At 39.8% G+C, this 19,516-nt stretch overlaps 1 protein-coding gene across 2 annotated transcripts in view; it reads left to right on the forward strand.

The window, feature by feature from the left end:
• The window catches only part of KDM4C (lysine demethylase 4C), a 461,923-nt gene that overhangs the window by 314,363 nt on the left and 128,044 nt on the right, over positions 1-19,516 (forward strand). For both annotated transcript variants that reach the window (XM_074994881.1, XM_074994882.1), the window contains exons 16-17: positions 6,472-6,527; positions 11,842-11,950. In XM_074994881.1, the coding sequence (XP_074850982.1) occupies positions 6,472-6,527; positions 11,842-11,950 (165 nt within the window). The remainder of the gene's footprint in view (positions 1-6,471; positions 6,528-11,841; positions 11,951-19,516) is intronic.

The raw sequence follows: 19,516 nt of genomic DNA on the forward strand, positions 1-19,516 counted from the left end.
TATGTACAAATAAAGTAGTAATCACTGAGAAAATAGAAAACTGTTTAATGAAAAATATAATGTAATATAAATTAGTGTCCTTTTCTTTATAATGAAATACATGTCAGATAATTGCAAATATTTATCATTTCTGCATAATGAGGAAGATTTTTATATAATGTGGTGAAACTCCGACCTAGGAGCAGCAGCCATATTTTGTGTAAATAATACGTAACGATGGAATGATTGCCACCTTGCTCCCATACATTTCTGCACCTCTTCAGGTCTGTTTAAGAGCTGCAGCTGCCAATAAGTAGGTTCATTATGGTACATATTAGTACTTTGTGTTCCACTTCTTTATATTTAACTTTTCTCTCCAGAAAATTCTAATTTAAATGAAATGATAACAATATTTTATGCAAAACCATTTTGTAAGTTTCCATGTAGTAAGTAGCAGGATGGCTATTTAGGCTTTTTACCAGTAGCTAGCATCTAGGGAGCCCCCATCTTTCACAACTCACATATATCAACTCTTCCGCTGTTCAGTGCTTGCCTGCTGCACCCATATGCAAAGGAAAGCACACTTATATTTTACTGTGCAGTTATCAGTTGGCTGACTTATTATTGAAACAGAGGAAGAGTATATTGAATCCATCTGTGTTAGTGTACTGTTCTCAAAAAACTAGCCACAAATAATACCCAAAAATTAAAAAAAAAACCAAGTAATAGTGTGTAGTTCTTGCAAGTGAAACTGTATTCATACATAGCTACTTGATAGAGTACAAATGCCTCATTAATTTTAAATACCATAGCTAGAGAATGCTAGGAAAGTCAGGGAGAATAATGACCAACATTTCAGGGAACACAGCCCACCGTAACATATGCAGGAATGCAATCTCCCAGCAGGTACTCTGCACAAACATACATACCTTTACTTAAAAAAAGGGGAGGGGCAGAAAATGGGAAAAAGGAAGGAAATATGCTCAAAGATACTTAACTCTAAATGATTAAAATGCCTTCTATCAATGAAAATAAACACTTCTAAGTTATCATGTGCAGACTCATGCTTTACACTTTAGCTGGTTTAATCATTCTGAGAATAAAGTAACAAAATAAAACATCTTAAGATCCTGAGTACATAGTGTGTGTGTGTATCAGCCCTGACAATGCATATCTGTAACAGATTAACTTTAATCTGCTGAAAATTCATAGCAAGTACTGTATAAATGCTAAGTTTGCCAGAAAAAATAGAAGCTATGTCTCTTTAAAGAATTGGTTTTAAGTGAACACATGCAGGAGAGACAGCACATGTTTAAAAGGAGGTTATTTGCATAGCCAGAGGCTGTTTTCCTCTTTCAAGCCATCACCTTGGAGTGAAATGAAACAGGCACTAAGAGAAAAAAAGCCTCTTTAGAGAACACTTCTGGAAGAACATTGTTAAAAGGGGTGGAGCAAAACCAAATGGCTTATTCAGTAGTGGATACAAATCTGAATGGATTAGGGGAGTATGTAATGGACATAACATGAGATAGCATTGTCTCCTCAGAAGGACCATCTGTGTTAATTAGGGTAACCATCCATCCTGTATTATGGATGCCAAAAAGGTGTTCTGACTTATTTTTTAAAAGGGACTATTTGTCCTGAATTTGGGCCATCCCCCACCCACCCACCCGCCCACCTGAAACTCAGGGAAGCAGGAGGAGCTTGGGCAGCTGCTGCTTCCCCAGGGCTCCAGGGGAGAGCTAGCAGCTGCCACTTCCCCGGGACTCCAGGGGATTGTTGGCGTCTGCTGCTGCTTTCTCAGGCTCTGGGGGAGTGCTGGCAGCTGCTGCTTCCTCTGGTCTTGGGGGGAATTTTGAGGAGTGAAGGGACTTTGAAGTAGCACGGGCGCTTCAAAGTGCCCATGGCTACACGCATGCCGGCACTTCAAAGCTTGAAGCTTCAAAGTTGCTGCGGGGGGACAATTACCCTAATGAAGTGCTGTGTATTCACTGCAGCACTTCATTAGTGATCTCTCGTGGCCCTGATTACCATGCCCCCTTCGAAGTTGTGGGCAAGTGTAGACAAGCCTGAAGTCTCATAACCCAAGGGAAATGGGAGCTAAAGTGGCTTAAAGTCTAAGTTATGACAGTCTCTCTGGCTGCCTAAGGATCCCATCACTGCCCAGAGTCTCTGAAATGCTATGTGCTGTAGGAACCTTCTCCCTCCAGTATTACTATTACACCAGGGCTTGTCCTGGAAAGACAACCATAAGGCAGGCTTCTGCAGTCTGTGCACTAGGGGAATCCTTCGCCACCAGGAACTAATAGTTTTTACAACCCCTGTACATCGCTCTGACCCTTTTACCTGGTGTAAAACTGTTGGAATAGATGAGTGTCCCATCTTCTGTCTGTAATGGTGACAGTGTGCGAGAAGATGATGAAAGAAATCCTATAGTCAATAACTACGGTATAAGCAGGGAATAGAGCCGTTTCTTGCTAGCAAACTGTCAGCTAAATTTCTATAAGGAAAAACTAAATTTTTAGTCTTAGCTGCATGAATCGTCTTTATTATATTCATATGAAGTTTCCAGGGCTCTGAGCCTTGCCTACGTGCAAAAGCAGACTATAGTGCAGGTGGTCATTTTAAGGCTTTTTTCTTCTTATTACTAATACTTGCCACAGGTGAGGAAAATTGAAACAAGTTCATTTTATCCCAAGATTAATTTTTAGAACAAAGTATGAGTAACAACAGCAGGGGATTATAAAAGAGAAGTGAAAATGTTGACAAAAAAGCCACTACATTTTTAAAACCAGAAAGGAAGAAGAACTGTGCTCCTTTCAGGTTTAGGAGCCATTGAATTGTCTGAGGGCCATGAAGGAAGTATGGGAAAGTGAATTCATACAAATGAGCTTTTTGTCACAAGGAGGCATTCTTTGAGCCAGAATCTCTATCTGTCTTCCTCTAGTCTATAGAGATTATTCTAGCTCTTCCTTTCAGTAACCCCTGCCAAACTGCTGCAGAACTGAGAATGAGTCATGGAGGCTTTCTTAAAGAAATGCCCTTGTCTTACTTCCCATCTTTTTTTTCTCAGTCCAGAGAGTTAGAAGCTCATTGGCCTGATGGTCCTTTCCTCTCATTGGCTGTGTCTGCACTAGCATCCTATTTTTGAAAGGGGGATGCTAAGGAGACACTTCAGGATATGCTAATGAGGTGCTGCAATAAATATGCAGCATCTCATTAGCATTATGGCAGACGCAGCACGTAGAAAGTACCGCTTTTGATCGTGCACGGCTCATCTACATGGGGTCCTTTTCAAAAGGACCCTGCATTCTTTGAAATCCCCTTATTCCTGTAACCAAATGGGAAGAAGGGGATTTCAAAGTGTGCGGGGTCCTTTCGAAAAGGATCCCATGTAGACAAGTCCAGCACAATGGAAAGCAGCACTTTCGAAGTGCCGCAGCCACCATTATGGTAATGAGGTTCTGCATATTCATTGCAGCACCTCATTGGCATATCTCAAAGTGTCTCATTAGCATCCCCCTTTCGAAAGCCTCTGGGTAACACGGATCCATTTTGGATCTTTTCCTATTTGTGTTTTGGCCATTCGTTTTCTCACTGACCAGGTAACATGTTTGAAGCTGTGGAGCACAGATTTGACTAAGCCAGGATTTGGACCTATAACCTTCACGTCTACTTGGACCAAACTTCTCTTTCCCTCATGTTCCCTTTTGTCTCTCTTGAGATGACCCAAGAGAGATTCATCTGCTATTAATTTGCCGTCTCTAACTTTTATTTTTTTGGCTGTTTCAATGGCAAGAATTTTCTGTGTGACAAAATTACAAAATTATGTTTCCTCATATTTTATTGTTGTCATTATTGGAAACTGTGTCCTGTGTCTGTTAGCTGCTTAAAGGCATTCTTGTCATGTTATTTCAGAGTCAGCTGAGAGTGAATCAACAAGTACAAAGCCTTAATGTTTTGGGTACTCAGCATCAAGTGTAGGAAAATTCTCACCACATCCTTTCTTGGCTCATTAGCTTTCTACCAGTATGTTGCTCATGTTGCAGGGATGTCACATACACGATAACAAGGGTAATATGCTTCTTTACATAGCATTGGTATGGCCACACTTGAGACTGTATGATTCTTGCATCTCATTATGCTAATGACAGATAGATGGAAGCGAACCCACAGAAGAGGAAGAAACATAACAAAAGGATTATAAGATCTGACCTTGATGAGAGGTTATAGGAATTTAACATGTGCAGCTTGGAGAAAAGGAGATGCAGTGGAGGATATGGGAAAAGTCTACGAATGTTGGAGAGGTATTAAGATAAAGGAAGAAGAAGGATTATTGCTGATGCCTGAAGCAACATAACAAGGAACAGGGCTTGAAATAGATTGTAGCTTAGACCAGAAATATTTGGCATGTGAATCTAGAAAGGCATGAAATCCCCAGGGCAAACCAGAGATCCTCTTGCTCTTGCCTGCTGCCATACAACATATGTGGAATAGACAGAGAACAGCTTACACCAAGGTTTACACCTTGGACAAGTCACTTAATTGAAACACCAGGCTTCTTCTCTTTTTCTCCAAGGCAGGAAATAGAGTGCCTGAGACAGAGGAGGAAGAGCCCAGCTCACAAGTGGGTCACACTGATTGGGTATCAGAGCAGTGCAGAGAGCATAGGCTCAGAAGAGGATCTTTGAGTGGTTGCTAAAATGCAAAATTCTGTATGAGATGGCTCAGTTCCAGAACCACATGTACAGTTCCAGAAGACTCCTTGGTTGGGTGCAAAATACCTGTTCTGGGAAAAGAGGCCAATTTATTCTCAAAGAGACAGCAACCAATACAGTCCCCTGGAAAAAATGCCCTTAGCATTTTCAACTGCTTATTCAGAAGACAAGGCTCACAAGAGTAAACAGGAGAAAGCTTCTTGTCTCAGGATTGGGATTTCTGCTCTTGCAACACATAACTCAGATGCCATGCTCCCTGGGACAGGGACCATGCTTTGATTCTGTTTTTGTACAGTCCCCAGAACAATGGGAGTCCAGAGCCATGACTAGGCTTATAGGTGCTACACTAATGCAAATAATAAATCATCATAAAAAGTGTGCATATGTCCTAGGCTCATAGGGTCTCCACCCTGAGCATCATGTAGCATTTTAGGAACTAATGTGAAGAGGGGAACAAATCCTGAGAATGAATGAAAATTGAAAGAAATTAAATTGTCTGAAAGAAAAAGAAAGACAAAAGAGGAGGAATGCTAAAGGAGAGGGAATCATCAGAAAAGAGCAGGCGCAAAGCATTTGCCAGAGTGTGATGTGAGGAGGTGAGGTGGAAGAGCTTATTCACCAAACCATTGCTCTGACCAAAGCAGTCTTGGGAACCGCTGAAACAGGCTTTGCCATATACCCCGAAAATCAACAAACTTGTGCTCTTTTGTATCAAAGGGGCAATATAGTTCCAGAGTCACAAACCTTCCACTAACTTTGTTATTCGTTTTTTTTATGGCACTTTTCATCAGTCAGTCTCAAAGCACTTTACAAAGGAAGTCACTGGTGAAAAGGAGAGATGGTGAAAAGGAGGCAACGAGAAATAAGTGACTCGTCCAAGGTTACACAGCAGTTCAGCAGCAAAGCCAGCAATAGAACATAAGTCTCCTGAGCCCCAATCCAGTGCTTTGTGTGCTAGATCGCATTACTTCTCATGGGCTGCAGTTACACTGATCCAAGCTGCTAGCAGCAATATGCAAATGAGTGACACTGAAAATGCAAATGAATGCTCATTTGCATATTTGCTTGCTGGCAGAGTCTGCTGCCGACAGAAAAAAAGCAGTGTAAACATGGTTCTGCTGGCGACCCTCTCCCACTTTGTCGATAGCAGAACCATGTTTACACTGCCTTTTGTCTGCCGGCAGCAACTTCTACTGAAGAATGAATGTGCAAATGTGCAGTCATTTGCATTTGTGAAACCTGCCATTTGCATAGTGATACTGGCAGTTTGGGTCAGTGTAACTGTAGCCATGGTGTATAAATCTGGATATTATCAGCATGTGTATCCTAGATTATCTCAAATATTGTGCAATTACAGGACAAAGAACCTGATCCCCAAAGTATACAGTTGAACCAGCCTGGTTTCAGTCTATCACTATATTGCAATTTTTTGCTAATTTAATTATGTGCAATTTTAATTTAGTTTAACCTGAAGGGCACTCTGTTAATTCCAGGTAAAGTGCTTTATATTCAAGAATCGGGTGGATGTCCTTGCAGTTGACATCAGTTCAGATGGCTGCTCTGTTTTTTCAAGGGTTATTCTCAAAAGTGTTTTTCTCCGCAGCTCTTTTGGGTTATGGTTACGTTTTTATATTGTTCTTGTCTGACACTGAAGTTTGGGAAAGTCATGTTATACGTCAGCCAATGATATTAATACTTTCCTTAAAACATATGAACAAAATTGGCATTGCTGGTCATCAAAATTGCTTATTTGTTTTTACCCTTTTTCCTTTAGGAATGCTGTCTCTGCAATTTGCGAGGTGGTGCACTCAAGCAAACTACTGACAAGAAGTAAGTGATGGATACACTGAGATCAGTCTCATTAGTTTTAAACTGCAGTCACATACATATTTATACAAAGAGAACTTCCAAATGTAATTACTTGATGGTGTCCCCTTAAGTGGAATAGTTTAACATCCAGGGCCTATTGAACACACTGAATCATGCCGCTGGCATTTGGTGAACACCATGCTTGCAAATAAACATTTGTTTCATTATTTAACATAACTATTCTAAATTCTACTCTGCTGGTTACTATGCAAAGGAAACAGGTGAAAGCTCATTTGTCACTGTTTGCATGGGCAAGCCTTATCATGCATTCAAACCTATTTTCTTCTTTAGTCCTGGAATTTTGTGATTACAGCAGTTAATACGATATCTTTGAACTTCTGACAGATATAAGCATTCCATTAACAAATTAATCAATCTGAATCCTTTTAGAATGGCTCTGGATCTTGAGTTTATTTGCTTTATTGCACATACATTTTATAAAGGACTCTGGAAAATAGTACTTTAGCAGACATCATGACATTAATAAGACTAATATTTATTCTACGTGGTGATGATAAAACGAAGTACAGTACACCAGCTATACTTGGAAGATGAAATGGAAATATTTGTGCTTTAATATTTACGTCCAGTTGCAGAAGAATCTACTATTTATTTTGGATCTTTGCTTTGCAAAATCCATGCAGCACATCACTAGTTGTACCTGACTGTTTTCATTAATACCTTTGGATGGCCAAAGTGAGTCTAACAGGGTGATACGCTGCACAATCATCTAGCCCAAACTAACTTTATCCTGGCTCCAGTGCTGTTCAATATTTGCATTAATAATTTGGAAAATGGATTGTAGCATCAGCTTATGAAATTTTCAGATGACACCAAACAGGGAGTGGGTGGGGTTGCAACCACTTGGAGAGTTGTAATTCAAAACAACCTTGACAAACAGAAAAAAGTGGTCTAATAGCAACAAGATTGCATTCAATAAAAACAGAAAACTCTAAGTACAGTAAAATCTCTACTAGGTGCTGGATAATCAAATGTGCTGGATAGTGGAGCGACCCCGCAGCAGCCGGTCCTGGTGGCTGCAGCATGCCAATTAACACAGTGTGCTAGTTATCCAGGCGCCAGATAACTGAGTTTTTACTGTCTTCCTTTTCGGAAGCAAAAGTCAAATGCACAAATATGAAAAAAATGGTAGTACCGCTAAGAGAGACCAGGGCTTTGTTGTGGATCACAAATTATGTATGAGTAAACAATATGATGCACCTGCAAAAATGCTAATATATTCTGTGGAGGCATTAACAGGAGTGTCATATGTCACAGATTTGCTGGAGGGGAGGTAATTGTCCCTCTGCTAGTGAGCCCTCAGCTGGAGTACTGTGTTCTCTTCTGGGTACCACATTTTAGGAAAGATGATGTCAAATTGGAGAGACTCCACAGAACAGCAACAAGGATTTTGAAAACCTGACTTATGAGAAAAGATTAAAAGTAGGCATGTTTACTTTTGGGAAAACAAGGTTGAGGGGAGCGCCTGATGAGTCTTCAGATATGTTAAGGGCTATTGTACAGACAATGGGGATCAACTGTTCTCCTTATTCACTGAAAGTAGGCATGAAGTAATAGGGTTAGACAACAGTAAAGGAAATTTAAGTTAGATATGGGAAAAACCTTCTAAATATAAGGGATAGTTAAACTCTGGACCAGGCTTCCAAGGGAGATTGTGGAATCACTCTGCCTCGCCTCCACCCCAATTTTGTGACTTCTAGAGCTACGTTTGATGTCTGTTGCTGAGAGTTCACACACAGTAGGTGTGAAAACAACTACATATCTTTTGTGCACAATTTCTTAAAATTATTAAAAATTTCCTATGTTGATGGGTTTAGGTTTTAGAGGGATACTGCCACTGTGCATGCTGCAAAACAGGTAGATAGTAATGTCCATAACTAGAAACTGTGTATTCTATCCCATTGCTGCACTGTTAAAAATTATGAAATAATAGCTCTCTACAACAAGCTCAACTTATGCTTCCTTGTCCATATAATAATATAATAAATTCCATTTTCTGTTGACTCTTCACCATCGCACTTCCACTCTGTCAGTCGATTCATCTAATTCTGGACATGAGCTTTCATTATGAACTTCTAAGCAGCTTCAAAACAGCTTCCTCCTGCCATTTTGGCAGGTTTTTTTCCTACCTAATATTCAGTCTGCCCTCTTCCCCAAACTGTATATACCAATTTGAGATGCAGGCTTGGCAATATGCAGTTGTGGCAAACTGGAGGACTAATGAAACATACACCAAAGGTGTGAGGCTTTACCCCAGCAGGCAACTGTGAATTCCACTATTCAGTGGAATATCACACTTGATTTGAGACCTGGTAGATTAAGAGAGCTCAGACCGTAAAACTCTGACATGATGATTGATAGAAGAGCTACTTTATTTATAATTTTTCTGTCTCTCTAAGGCTCATATAGTTAGACACCTGATATGAAAGCACTCTAGCTTTACAGGCACATGGTTATGAAAAAAAAAGTTTTAATAAAACAGATTAAAACTCTGACACAATATTTCTGTAAACAGTGGTATAACCAAACTTTTATCAAGGAGCAGGTGGGGTGGCCTAATGTCTTTATTGATCCTCATTTCGGACGGCCTGCATAAATTTCTCATCTCCACATCACTTCGAGTACTGCTCTCATCTCATACTCATGCCAATCACCCTTTCATACCATGTCTATCTATACTACACTTTTCTGGACACACTTCTGAGATCAGAAAGATGGAGGGAGGAGGAATGGTTCCCTGTTTGGCGTCTTCCCCTAAACTCCAGCTGGTCTAAGTCACCGCTCTTGTAGACTGTCTCCTACATGCCTCAGGGAGGTCTACAAGAACTGGAGTAAGTGCATGGAGCTGAAAGGGGCATTGGAATAAGAAGGTTCGGAAGGCAGTGAAAAAATACAGATTCATAGAAATGTGTGGCTGGATGGGACTTTGAGTTGTCCTGTGCTGAGGCAGGGTTAACCCTCGACCATCGCTGACAAGTGTTTGGCTACCCTCTAGATACAGGGCTTCCACAACCTCCCTTGTCAACCCAATCCAGTGCTTAACAATCCTTTTACAGTAAAAAGATTATCTGTTATCCTGCATCTTCTGGAAATGGGGAGTGCCAGTTAAAGCAATATTAAAATTAGCTGAGAATTATACTTTACCAATGGAATACTAATTTTCAAAGAATTATAATACAATAAAACAAATATTGCATAAACTAGTATAGAGGCATTCACCAATCGAGTAATAGTACTGCACAGCACCTTAGTTAATTTCTTGAGGCACGTAGGTATATATGGGTAAAGTTTTCCATACAATTGGTTATCTTATGACATTACCTATTATTATGGACAACACATGGCATAGCTCACTAAAAATACACTTAACACTAATTTAATCTTTCTTTGATGGTTCAGAAGACACTACAGTATCTTGTGCTGCCTCAGGGTTATCATTATCAACATCAGTTATCATTGTAGATATGGAAGATGTAGGAGCTTGAGCTGAATGTGTAATAACCCTCTGACATACCCTGGAAGCTGCTTTTTTGAGTAAATCCCTGATTTCAGTTTGCTTAAGTGTCTTCTGCCTCTTTTGCATCAAAGTTGATTGCAGAATGTGTAAAATGCTGGGCAGTAAATTAATACCAGTTACTAGATTGAAGATTTGTATTGAGAGATATCAGAAATGCCCAATAATTCAGCTTTCTGTTTAACTGAGTGCCAGATAACAGAGCTTTTTCTGTTGATAGGAAAAAAATCTTAATATCAACCTTACATTTTCTGTGCTACAAACTAACCTGATTACTACTTGGAGGATATGGATAAAAATGGATCACCATCCTCTTTATAACAGCCTTTTACGTAGTTGTTACACGCCCCCTCGCTTCTCATTTTTAGACCATATAAAGATGCATAGCAAGGGACAGCAGACTGGAGAGCAGTGGAGAAGAGCAGGTGTTAGAATTGAAGAGTGGAGGTATTCTTCTCCCTTCAAACTGTATAAAGTTCGTGACTTTCTTTCCTCGTCCTCTATCTGCAAGCCGTATGGGAAGTCATAAAGGACGTACCCAGTGAATGTCATTTGACTCCCCAGTCCTGAACCAACTGAAGAAGTTTTATAAGCCAGCAGACATATGTTTAAATTTAACACAGTTTCCTTGGTTTCTATGGCCTTTTTTGCGAGTTCTTATATTCTTATTTGGGTTTTTATCAGTTAGTTACTAATAAATACTTGATCTTAATTTATTCATATCAAAGATTGGGGAATTTTTGTTTGGCTGTTTATATTTTGAACTACTACTTGGAGACTGACAGTAACTCATATTTGCAGCTAGTATGTTCAGATGCAGCATACTCTTGTCCTATTAAGTGGACTTCCTTTAGCTGCAGTGAGGTATGTTTTAGTGAGTCTTTGCCATGTGGTCCCAGATGTTGCTTTCGCCAATCACAAGAGTAAAACTTACAGATGATGCCAAGGACATTCCTAAGAGCACCTCTCTATGCCTGCAGTTTTGCCACATTCTGAGAGGGTGGTAGTGCTGTTGCTTTGTTCTGGTCTGTGTCTGTTTGCCTGGGAACACAGATCTGTACTGACACTGTAGCTAGAACTGTTCTTGGTAGTTGTGTGTGAGTTTGAATAAGGGGGTTGACTAAAATCACTGGCACTTAAATCTAATTAGGGTTAATTCAAAATGATGTAGTTCATACTGTAAATTATACAAATGATATCTACTATAGGCTATATTTACAAACATTGCTGGAACTACTGCAAAAGCATTGTATTCTGTAAAACCAGTGAAAATACTAAAAAGGGCATTTACAATTTTTCTGTATTGACATAAGGATGTTTCTCTAATGTTGAAACAGTACATTTCTGGCAAATATTTTCAAAACTCAAGTTTCAACATCTTATTTCAAAAATACCTTGACCAATTTGCTTCATACATGAAAGTTGTACTTGAGTGGCAGAACAGGCATATGGTATATTGTATTGCCATCACTTTTCCAGCGTAATCCATTTATTTTGTTGTGCAGATCTTTCCATCTCTGAAATAAACCAGTTGTTCAGATATCTTCCTAATTCTACTTAAAATTAAATCTTAAATATTAACACTATCCATAGACCTTCCATTTGTAGCTTGTAAAATAAATCAAAGTAACTTAATAGGGAAGGACTAAATAGTTGGTAGTTTTGCTTTATTTGAGTTGCACTATTTTAAATTACATTTGTGTACAATTTTTGGTGTTACTTACTTGCCACTTTTCACAGATGGGCACATGTAATGTGTGCAATCGCAATTCCAGAAGTCAGATTTGGTAATGTCACAGAGAGGACACCAGTAGACACTAGCAGAATACCTTTGCAGAGGTTGAAATTGGTGAGTAATAAGACTCCATACATTCCTTCCCATTTAAAAATGTGGTAGTGTTTTGAAATGTATACAAAAATCTCTCCTCTTGTTAGGTACCTTCAATAGTAAAGTACCATACATTTATCACACAGTAGTAAATTAGCATACATTTCAGGGTGAAATGTAATTATCAGTTAAAAGAGAGTTACCAAAAATTGGCATGTTATTCTTCACATGTAGTTATAATTTAGGCATTTTAATTCTTCAGCATAGTTTGGAATTACATCCTGATGTAAGGTCCCTTGTCCATAGAGTAAAGGAAGGAGAAACAGTGAGCATTTTCAACCGCTGTCCTAATAGTGCTGTGATTGCTCATTGAGAATCCCGCTGAAACTGAATAAACCAGAGTATCTCAGAATTCTGATTTGGATTGTATTTTTATGAGGGTAATTTTTCCTCCCTCAGGGAGCCATTTATGAAGTTAAAATGATAAGATGTGGGGGTCTCATGGTATTTTTACCATCCTGGAATTGAGAAATGTGCACAGACCAGATTGCATATTGTATTGGACTAATAAATAGCTCCCTGAGGCCTTGAAAAAGCAAGTGAAAAACATAAACACACAAGCTTGAATTACAAATACTCAAACCTATGCATAGCCCCAGATAATCCTTCCATCCAGCAGAAAGTTCCATGCGCTAGTGAGAAACATACAAACATATTTGTTATATCAAAGAGAATTTTCCCTGTTGGGTTAGATCTAAATTACTTTCTTTACCAGACTATGTATCATTATGACACAGACTTCCTCTTACAAAAGGGGAGTGATCCCCTGCCCAGTATAAAAGGAAAAAAAAATGGGAAACAACCCCATCTGTTCTTTGTCCTCACCAAACGTTATGGGAAAAATGCTTCCTGATATGCTTAACCTTGATCTACCCTTTACTTGCTATAACATTGTGAGCTATTAACCTTTAATTCGTTGTGCTTTACATTTTATAATTGTTCTTTATTTTGAATTGCATCTTAACCATTCTTAAAATGGATGCATGCCTTGCAATTAGTCTTTGCTCACTGAGATTTCTCAGACCTTTGTGGGCTTTGTAGACCAATGCTCTAATCCATGTTTAGCATGTGCCTGAACCTTTTTTGGTTCCTTTTCACCATCTGTTACAGAGCAATTCTGAGCTCTAACAGTACTTACCTAATGTATAAAATATTCCTAAATGCTGTTTCAGTCTGTCCTTCTAGGACAGGGTTTGCTCTCGGCTTGTCAGGGAACTCTCTGGTGGGCTGTGAGATGGTTTGCTGATGTCGAGCATCTGCGGGTGCAGCCCCCCACAGCTCCCAGAGGCTGTGGTTCACTATTCTGAGCTACTGGGAGCTGCTGGGTGACCAAGCCTGTGGACACTCAAATCAGCAGACTCTCTTATGGTCTACCAATGGATTATCCTGACAGGCTAAGAGTGAAATGTTGTCTACCCTTGTGCTAGTATATTTTTTGGAAAACCAGAAGTGTGGTCAATGCCCTGTTGTCCTTCCCTCCCCGTTTTCCTGAATCTGAAGTTAGTCTGTCTTGTTTCAATTTATGGTAAGGTAGTCTTTATATGAGCCATCAGTGTGTGAAAGAAAGCAATTTTAACCCTACAGTGACTGTTTAAGTTGTTTGAGTAAGCCTCAGATTCTTAATATTCTGAATATATGAGCACTGGAAGCACTGGACAGGAACAGAATACTCTCATACTTTTGAAAACAAACAAGAAGTCCTGTGGCACCTTATGGACTAACAGATATTGTGGAGCATAAGCTTTCATAAGCCACAAAATATCTGTTAGTCTATAAGGTGCCACAGGACTTTGTCTTGTTTTTGAAGATACAGACTAACTCAGCTACCCCTCTGATACTCCTACTTTTGAGGAACTTACACAGTCGCAGATATGTTGACAATACCTTTGTGGCTGGAGCTTAATTGAGGGGTTGTTTTCTTGAGACTCTAGAAGTGTTTAATTTGCCAAGTATTGTGGTTGTAAATAACTTCTATATGTGAAGTTCCCTCTTCTGATGGGCTGCCTGTGGCATAGAACGATTAAAAAATTGCTTTGGGATAAAGGCTTGAATGAAATATAAATAATTGGTTGATGTGTGCACAAAGCCAAAATATATGAACTTTTGTGAAGTTATATTTATATGCAAGTCAGTAGGTCGTTTCTGATTATTACAGACCGTCTATAGATCCTTAAAGACCGTGGCAGTGAGAACTCCATGTCTTATCTCTGTTCCTTTTTTTGACTGATTCTCCATCTTGAAAAACTCTCTCCTATTTGTATGGCCCAGGTGCCGTATTTGAAGACCGACAATGAGTCACAGGTACAGAGGTCTCTTTTGTCTGAAAAGAACAGTGCCACCCTTTATTGGGGTAGATGGTAACACAAAGAGTAAACTACTTTGAACCCCAACAATCTGTTGCTGCTTTTAAAAATTATGGTAGTTATTGTAAACAACCCGCTATGTTCGGTATGCTGTCACTATGGTGCATGTAGTTTATAGTCCTTATTTTTTTGTTTGCTGACAGAACTGTGAGTTTTGCTTTGGAAACATGCATTTTGAGGATCTCTGTTCAATGCCAAGGGGAGTCAGTTTTCAGAAGGAAATGGACGTTTTAGTGATAGATTTTTTTTTTTAATCTCATGGACCCTTTGAATCTCGTTGAGGGAAAAGAATTTGATTATCCATTCCATCCTCACACTGTCCTCATCGGTGACAATATTCAGAGTGTAAAGGTTTGAGTAATTGTGCAAAGAGTGGTTCAGAAAGCTACATGTTGTGGTGGGCTCTCTTTAAACAAATAGGGTAAGGGAAGAAATGCTATTCAGCTAGCAGAATCAATGTAGGGATTTCAAGTACAGGAATAAGGTATGGAAAAGTATGGTCTTTCAGTAGTAGGGGAACTTTACAAGTTAGAAAATTTGTTAACATGAGGAAAGAGTGTCAAAGAGGAAAGAGACTGAAGTAAAAAAGTAGTCAACCAGAGATTCAGTTCTGATGAATCTAGATAGTTAGCCAGCCAATTTGGAAGATAGTGGTTTTTAAACGGTTGGGAAGGAGCATGTAATGGAAGCTAAGAGATGTTAAAAAAAATAAAAACAAAACACCACTCTCATATCCTGGAGAATTCTTCTGGAATAGTGGTTTTTTTTGTAATGTTCTGGTGTTCTACTACTACTAGGATGTTTTACAGAAATCAGAAATAAGTGTTATTTTCTTAGACTCAGAAGATATCTGGTTTCACTTAGCTCTTTACTGATTGTGAGTAAATGGAAGTTAGTTATTACTAAATTAACTTAACTGTAATTGGATTAATAATTGTCATTTTCCCAAAGGGAGATTGTTATTGTAGTCTGAATTTACCCTGCTTGAGAAGAGGAAAGGGCAAATGTTTTGCTTATTCTGTGAATGTTATTCTAGCTTGTCAGGGTTTAAGTTTGATGAAGCCAACTCTTGACTTTCTCTTGCATTTGATTATTACGTTTTTAGTTCACTTCTCCAGCTACTCCACAGATGTTCTTCTACAGGTTGAAACTCTCTAGTCTGGCACTCTCTCATCTGGCAACATCGATGGTCTGGCATGATTTTAGTTAGCCAGATGTCCACTTATCAGAGTTGTGGCCAAGTTTCCCCTGGTCCAGTAAAGTTTGTTTACAGCCACCAGTCTTGGCTATCAGTGTTCTCTGCTGTTATTTACTCTAATTTATCCCTAAATGTCTTCTAAGAGTCTATTAAGCAGCGGAAGTCTTAGTAATGCTGCTGGACAATATTGACTGCGTGGTCCAGCAAATTCTCTAGTTCAGCACCAATCAGGTCCAGAGGATGCTGGACTAGAGAGGTTCAATCTATAGTCTCTAACCTCTGCCAACCTAGAAAACAATAGTTTTGTAAAGCTCCCTCAGTAGAGTATCCCAAACCAACTAGGTTCTCTTGTGCAGCATCATAATATGTTGTTTTTTAATGGAATATGAGAGAATAGTATTATTGGTTGTTTGTGTAGGTTTTTAAATAAATAAATAATTTTTGAAGTCCTGTATGCTGTCTCACAGGAAACTTGGATTTGATTCTCAGGCATGGTTTCTTGCTTCTTAACAAGCTGGTTCTGGCAGCACATTGAGTAGCTTTAGTCTCAATAGCATTGCACATATGCCGGATCTTTCCCAAATCAATATCAAAAATATCAGCTTTATCTCAGTCTTCTTACCCACTAGTGATAAACTCCTGACCTTGCAGAATGCTGATTACAACTGCTGCTTGCCTTACAAATGAGTTTCATTTAATTTTCATATAAAAGTGAAGGAAAAATGAAAATCAATTGTAAAATGACAGGATTCCTCTTACTATGCATTCAGACAAGAGCTGAATCTTACAGTGCTGGGGATGAGCCTTTTGGTAGGCTTCGAAAAGAAAAAGAGAGAAAGCAAGAACCCCACAAATAAAACATAAGTGAGAGAAGTTTTCCATCTTCTGTTTTAAAATATCTGGGGAGGGGGATCCTCAGAACAAGAGGTGGGAAGTGCTGGAGTCAGGCCAGGACATTGGGTATGGGGGGATGTAAGGGGTGCAGAAGTCCAAGCAGGGTGTTGGGAGGCATGTGGCGGGGCTCCTTTGGCTTGACGGGGTGGCAGGGGCTGTGCTGCCTGGCCTGGGGCTGCTCCCCAGAGCTAATTGGCGTGGAGGGGGCTGGGCTGCTGAGCCAGTGGCTTCTGCCCCAGGGAGCAGTGGGGACTGTGCTCTCTAACCAGTGGCTGCTCCATGGCTCTCTGGGGTGACAGGGACTCCCTATGGTCATTCCGAAGCACAACTGTCCCCTGTCAGAACAAAAAGCAGTCAAGTAGCACTTTAAAGACTAGCAAAATAGTTTATTAGGTGAGCTTTCGTGGGACAGACCCACTTCTTCAGACCATAGCCAGAAGTGGGTCTGTCCCACGAAAACTCACCTAATAAACCATTTTGCTAGTCTTTAAAATGCTACTTGACTGCTTTTTGTTTTCATAGTGTATAGACTAGCACGGCTTCCTCTTTGTTACTATACAACTGTCCCCTGTGTTTGCTGCCCCCTCTGGTCATTCTGGAATATAACTTTCTCTGTTGTCAGAGCCCCTCCCTTTGTGTTTGATGAGAAACAGTCACATCCTACACACATCACATTGTCCTGGCACAGCCAAGCCCTCACTGAGATTTAAGTTATGATAAGAGGAAGCTGCATACCAACTTTGGTGGCCCTAGCTCTTACCGTTTAGGAGGAGTTCTTCAACAAGCAGACTCACAGACACACACACGCTCTCAAATATTTAGTAGATTTTCTTTTAAATAACACAATAGTAAAACAGACTGCATGCACTTGAGAAGTGGGATGATGCAGTTAGGCCCACTGATGGGGGCGCAGGACCAAAGTGGGTAACTGTCTAGGGGCCTTGGCTATTTAAAAGGGAACAGGGACCCTGGCCTTCCACTGGGAACCCACTGGGCTCTTTTAAATCACCAGTCAGGCTGCTTATGTGGCATGGTGGAGGGTGGAGCCCTGCTTGTGGGAGGCTAGCCCTTGCCTCCACTCTGTGATAGGGTGCAAACATAGAAGACCCCTTGGGATGTTCCCCAGTGTGTTGATCATACTACTGACACCCTCCTTCTTCTGGGGCTCTCCCCACCTTATTCTGCTGAGTCAGATCTTCTGGTCTCCCGCACCCAAGGCACAGAGTTGCAGTTACTGCCCCCGCCCCCTGCCGACCAATGCAGGCACCATTTAATCACAGCTCTGTGAGGATGCAGTTCTAAGGCACAACACCCAGGAAATCAAACTCCGAAAGGGATCAAAACCCCAGATAAATATGTCTCTCTCTCTTCATTTCTGGGAGGGTTGGAAAGTGATGATTATGAGTCCCTTCTGAGGTAACTGTGACCCCAGTTTCTTAAGGTCAGTAGTCTTGCCTTGAATATTCTGTTTTAACTCTCAAGGCAGGCTTTATGTCCTTTCAAGTGATAAATCCCAGAAACAATGGCTCTTGATTGTCTGTGATACAAGCCTGCTACCTGACTGCTTTGGTGCAGTAAAATGTCCATATTTCATGTGATTCTTATGTCATGTGCTTGTGGTTGAATCATCTTTTAAGATATCACATTTTTAATGTTGTGCATGTAGGTTGGAATTTGTCTCTCTTACCCTACAGTTTGTTCTTCTTACCTTGTGGGTTTTATGAGAATGACTTCTAACACTCTGTTTAGAGCTTCTAAGCTAATTTGAGGTTTTTCAAATTGTTCCTGCCTTTTGTTTGGTCATTTGACTAATTCTGGCTTCTTTAATGTCTGTATAGATGGGGCTAGAGTTAAATCTCCAGCTGTAGCTGCTATGAAGAGTTTCACTGTTAACACAATAACCGGCCTGTCTCTGATATATTTTTGTTTTGCAGCTCCAAAATCAGAGTTTCCTGCCAGTGTATGCAAGCTTTTATAAAACATTCATCATTTCCTACCCAGTTCTTAAATTCTCTGGTGGAAAACATGCTCTTTCATAAACCACATTTCTCTGGGGTATAAAGTATGCATCAAACATATCCAGAACCTTTTCATAGTCATCTTTGTGACTGCTTTCAGTAAAGTCAAAGAATTTAAAGATATACAATACTTGCTTTCAAAATGCATAAATTAAGGAAGATATATATCTCTAATATCTTTGAGGAGCTTGTTTGTAATTTGAAATCTTACAAAATAGTGCTTCTAGTCTGTCCATTTGGAAAATTTGTCAAAACTGAAGCCCTCTGGGGTATTATAGTGTAGCATATTGATGAGATATTTAAGCTTTGTTGCTGTTTCCTTCTCTTTTTGTTCTTACTCAGATGTAAGGAAGGTTGAGATTATGTATGGCCCTTTTGTAATGGTCTGAGGATGTTTATGCCTTCTCCCTGCCTTTTGTACCCATCGATGGCAAAGACATGCACTGGCCTAAATAACATAAGCATTTCAATGACCAAATGTCTCTGTCAAGTTATAGTTTTTTTGTGTGTGTGTGTGTGAGAGAGAAAGAGAGAGAGAGAGATTAGATGGTTTACAAACACTTCAGAGGGATGGTCTCTGCTCCAAGGAGCACACAGTCAAAGGACAGATAAGGAGACAAAGGCCATGGAAATGGGAATAATCATAACAGGCAATTTAAATGCTATTTATATATGTGACCTTGTCTCACTTATAGGTAGTATGGCAGAAGTGAGTCTTCTAAAGGGACCTTAAATCTAGACAAGGTAGAAACCTTGTGGATGAGCTCAGGGATATCATATAATGCATAGAATGCTTCATAGAAGGCACAAAAGTCAATATAGGAGAATTCAACAGATAAGGAAACTGATTTTTGGAGCTTTGGAAAGCAGACTCTGAACAGGCTGAACATGAGTTTTGACAAAGAAAGGATGGACGGGTTTATGTGGTGCTTTGATGATGGTGTCAACTTGGACCAGGTTAGTAAGCTAGGGAGAAGTCTATAGCAGAATAGGGCTGATTTGTGCTTTCCTCTGGAACCCAAACATAATTTAATGGGACCTCATGCTTTCAGCC

The sequence above is a fragment of the Carettochelys insculpta genome, chromosome 5 (genome assembly GCF_033958435.1).
Source record: "Carettochelys insculpta isolate YL-2023 chromosome 5, ASM3395843v1, whole genome shotgun sequence".
NCBI lineage: Eukaryota > Metazoa > Chordata > Testudines > Carettochelyidae > Carettochelys > Carettochelys insculpta.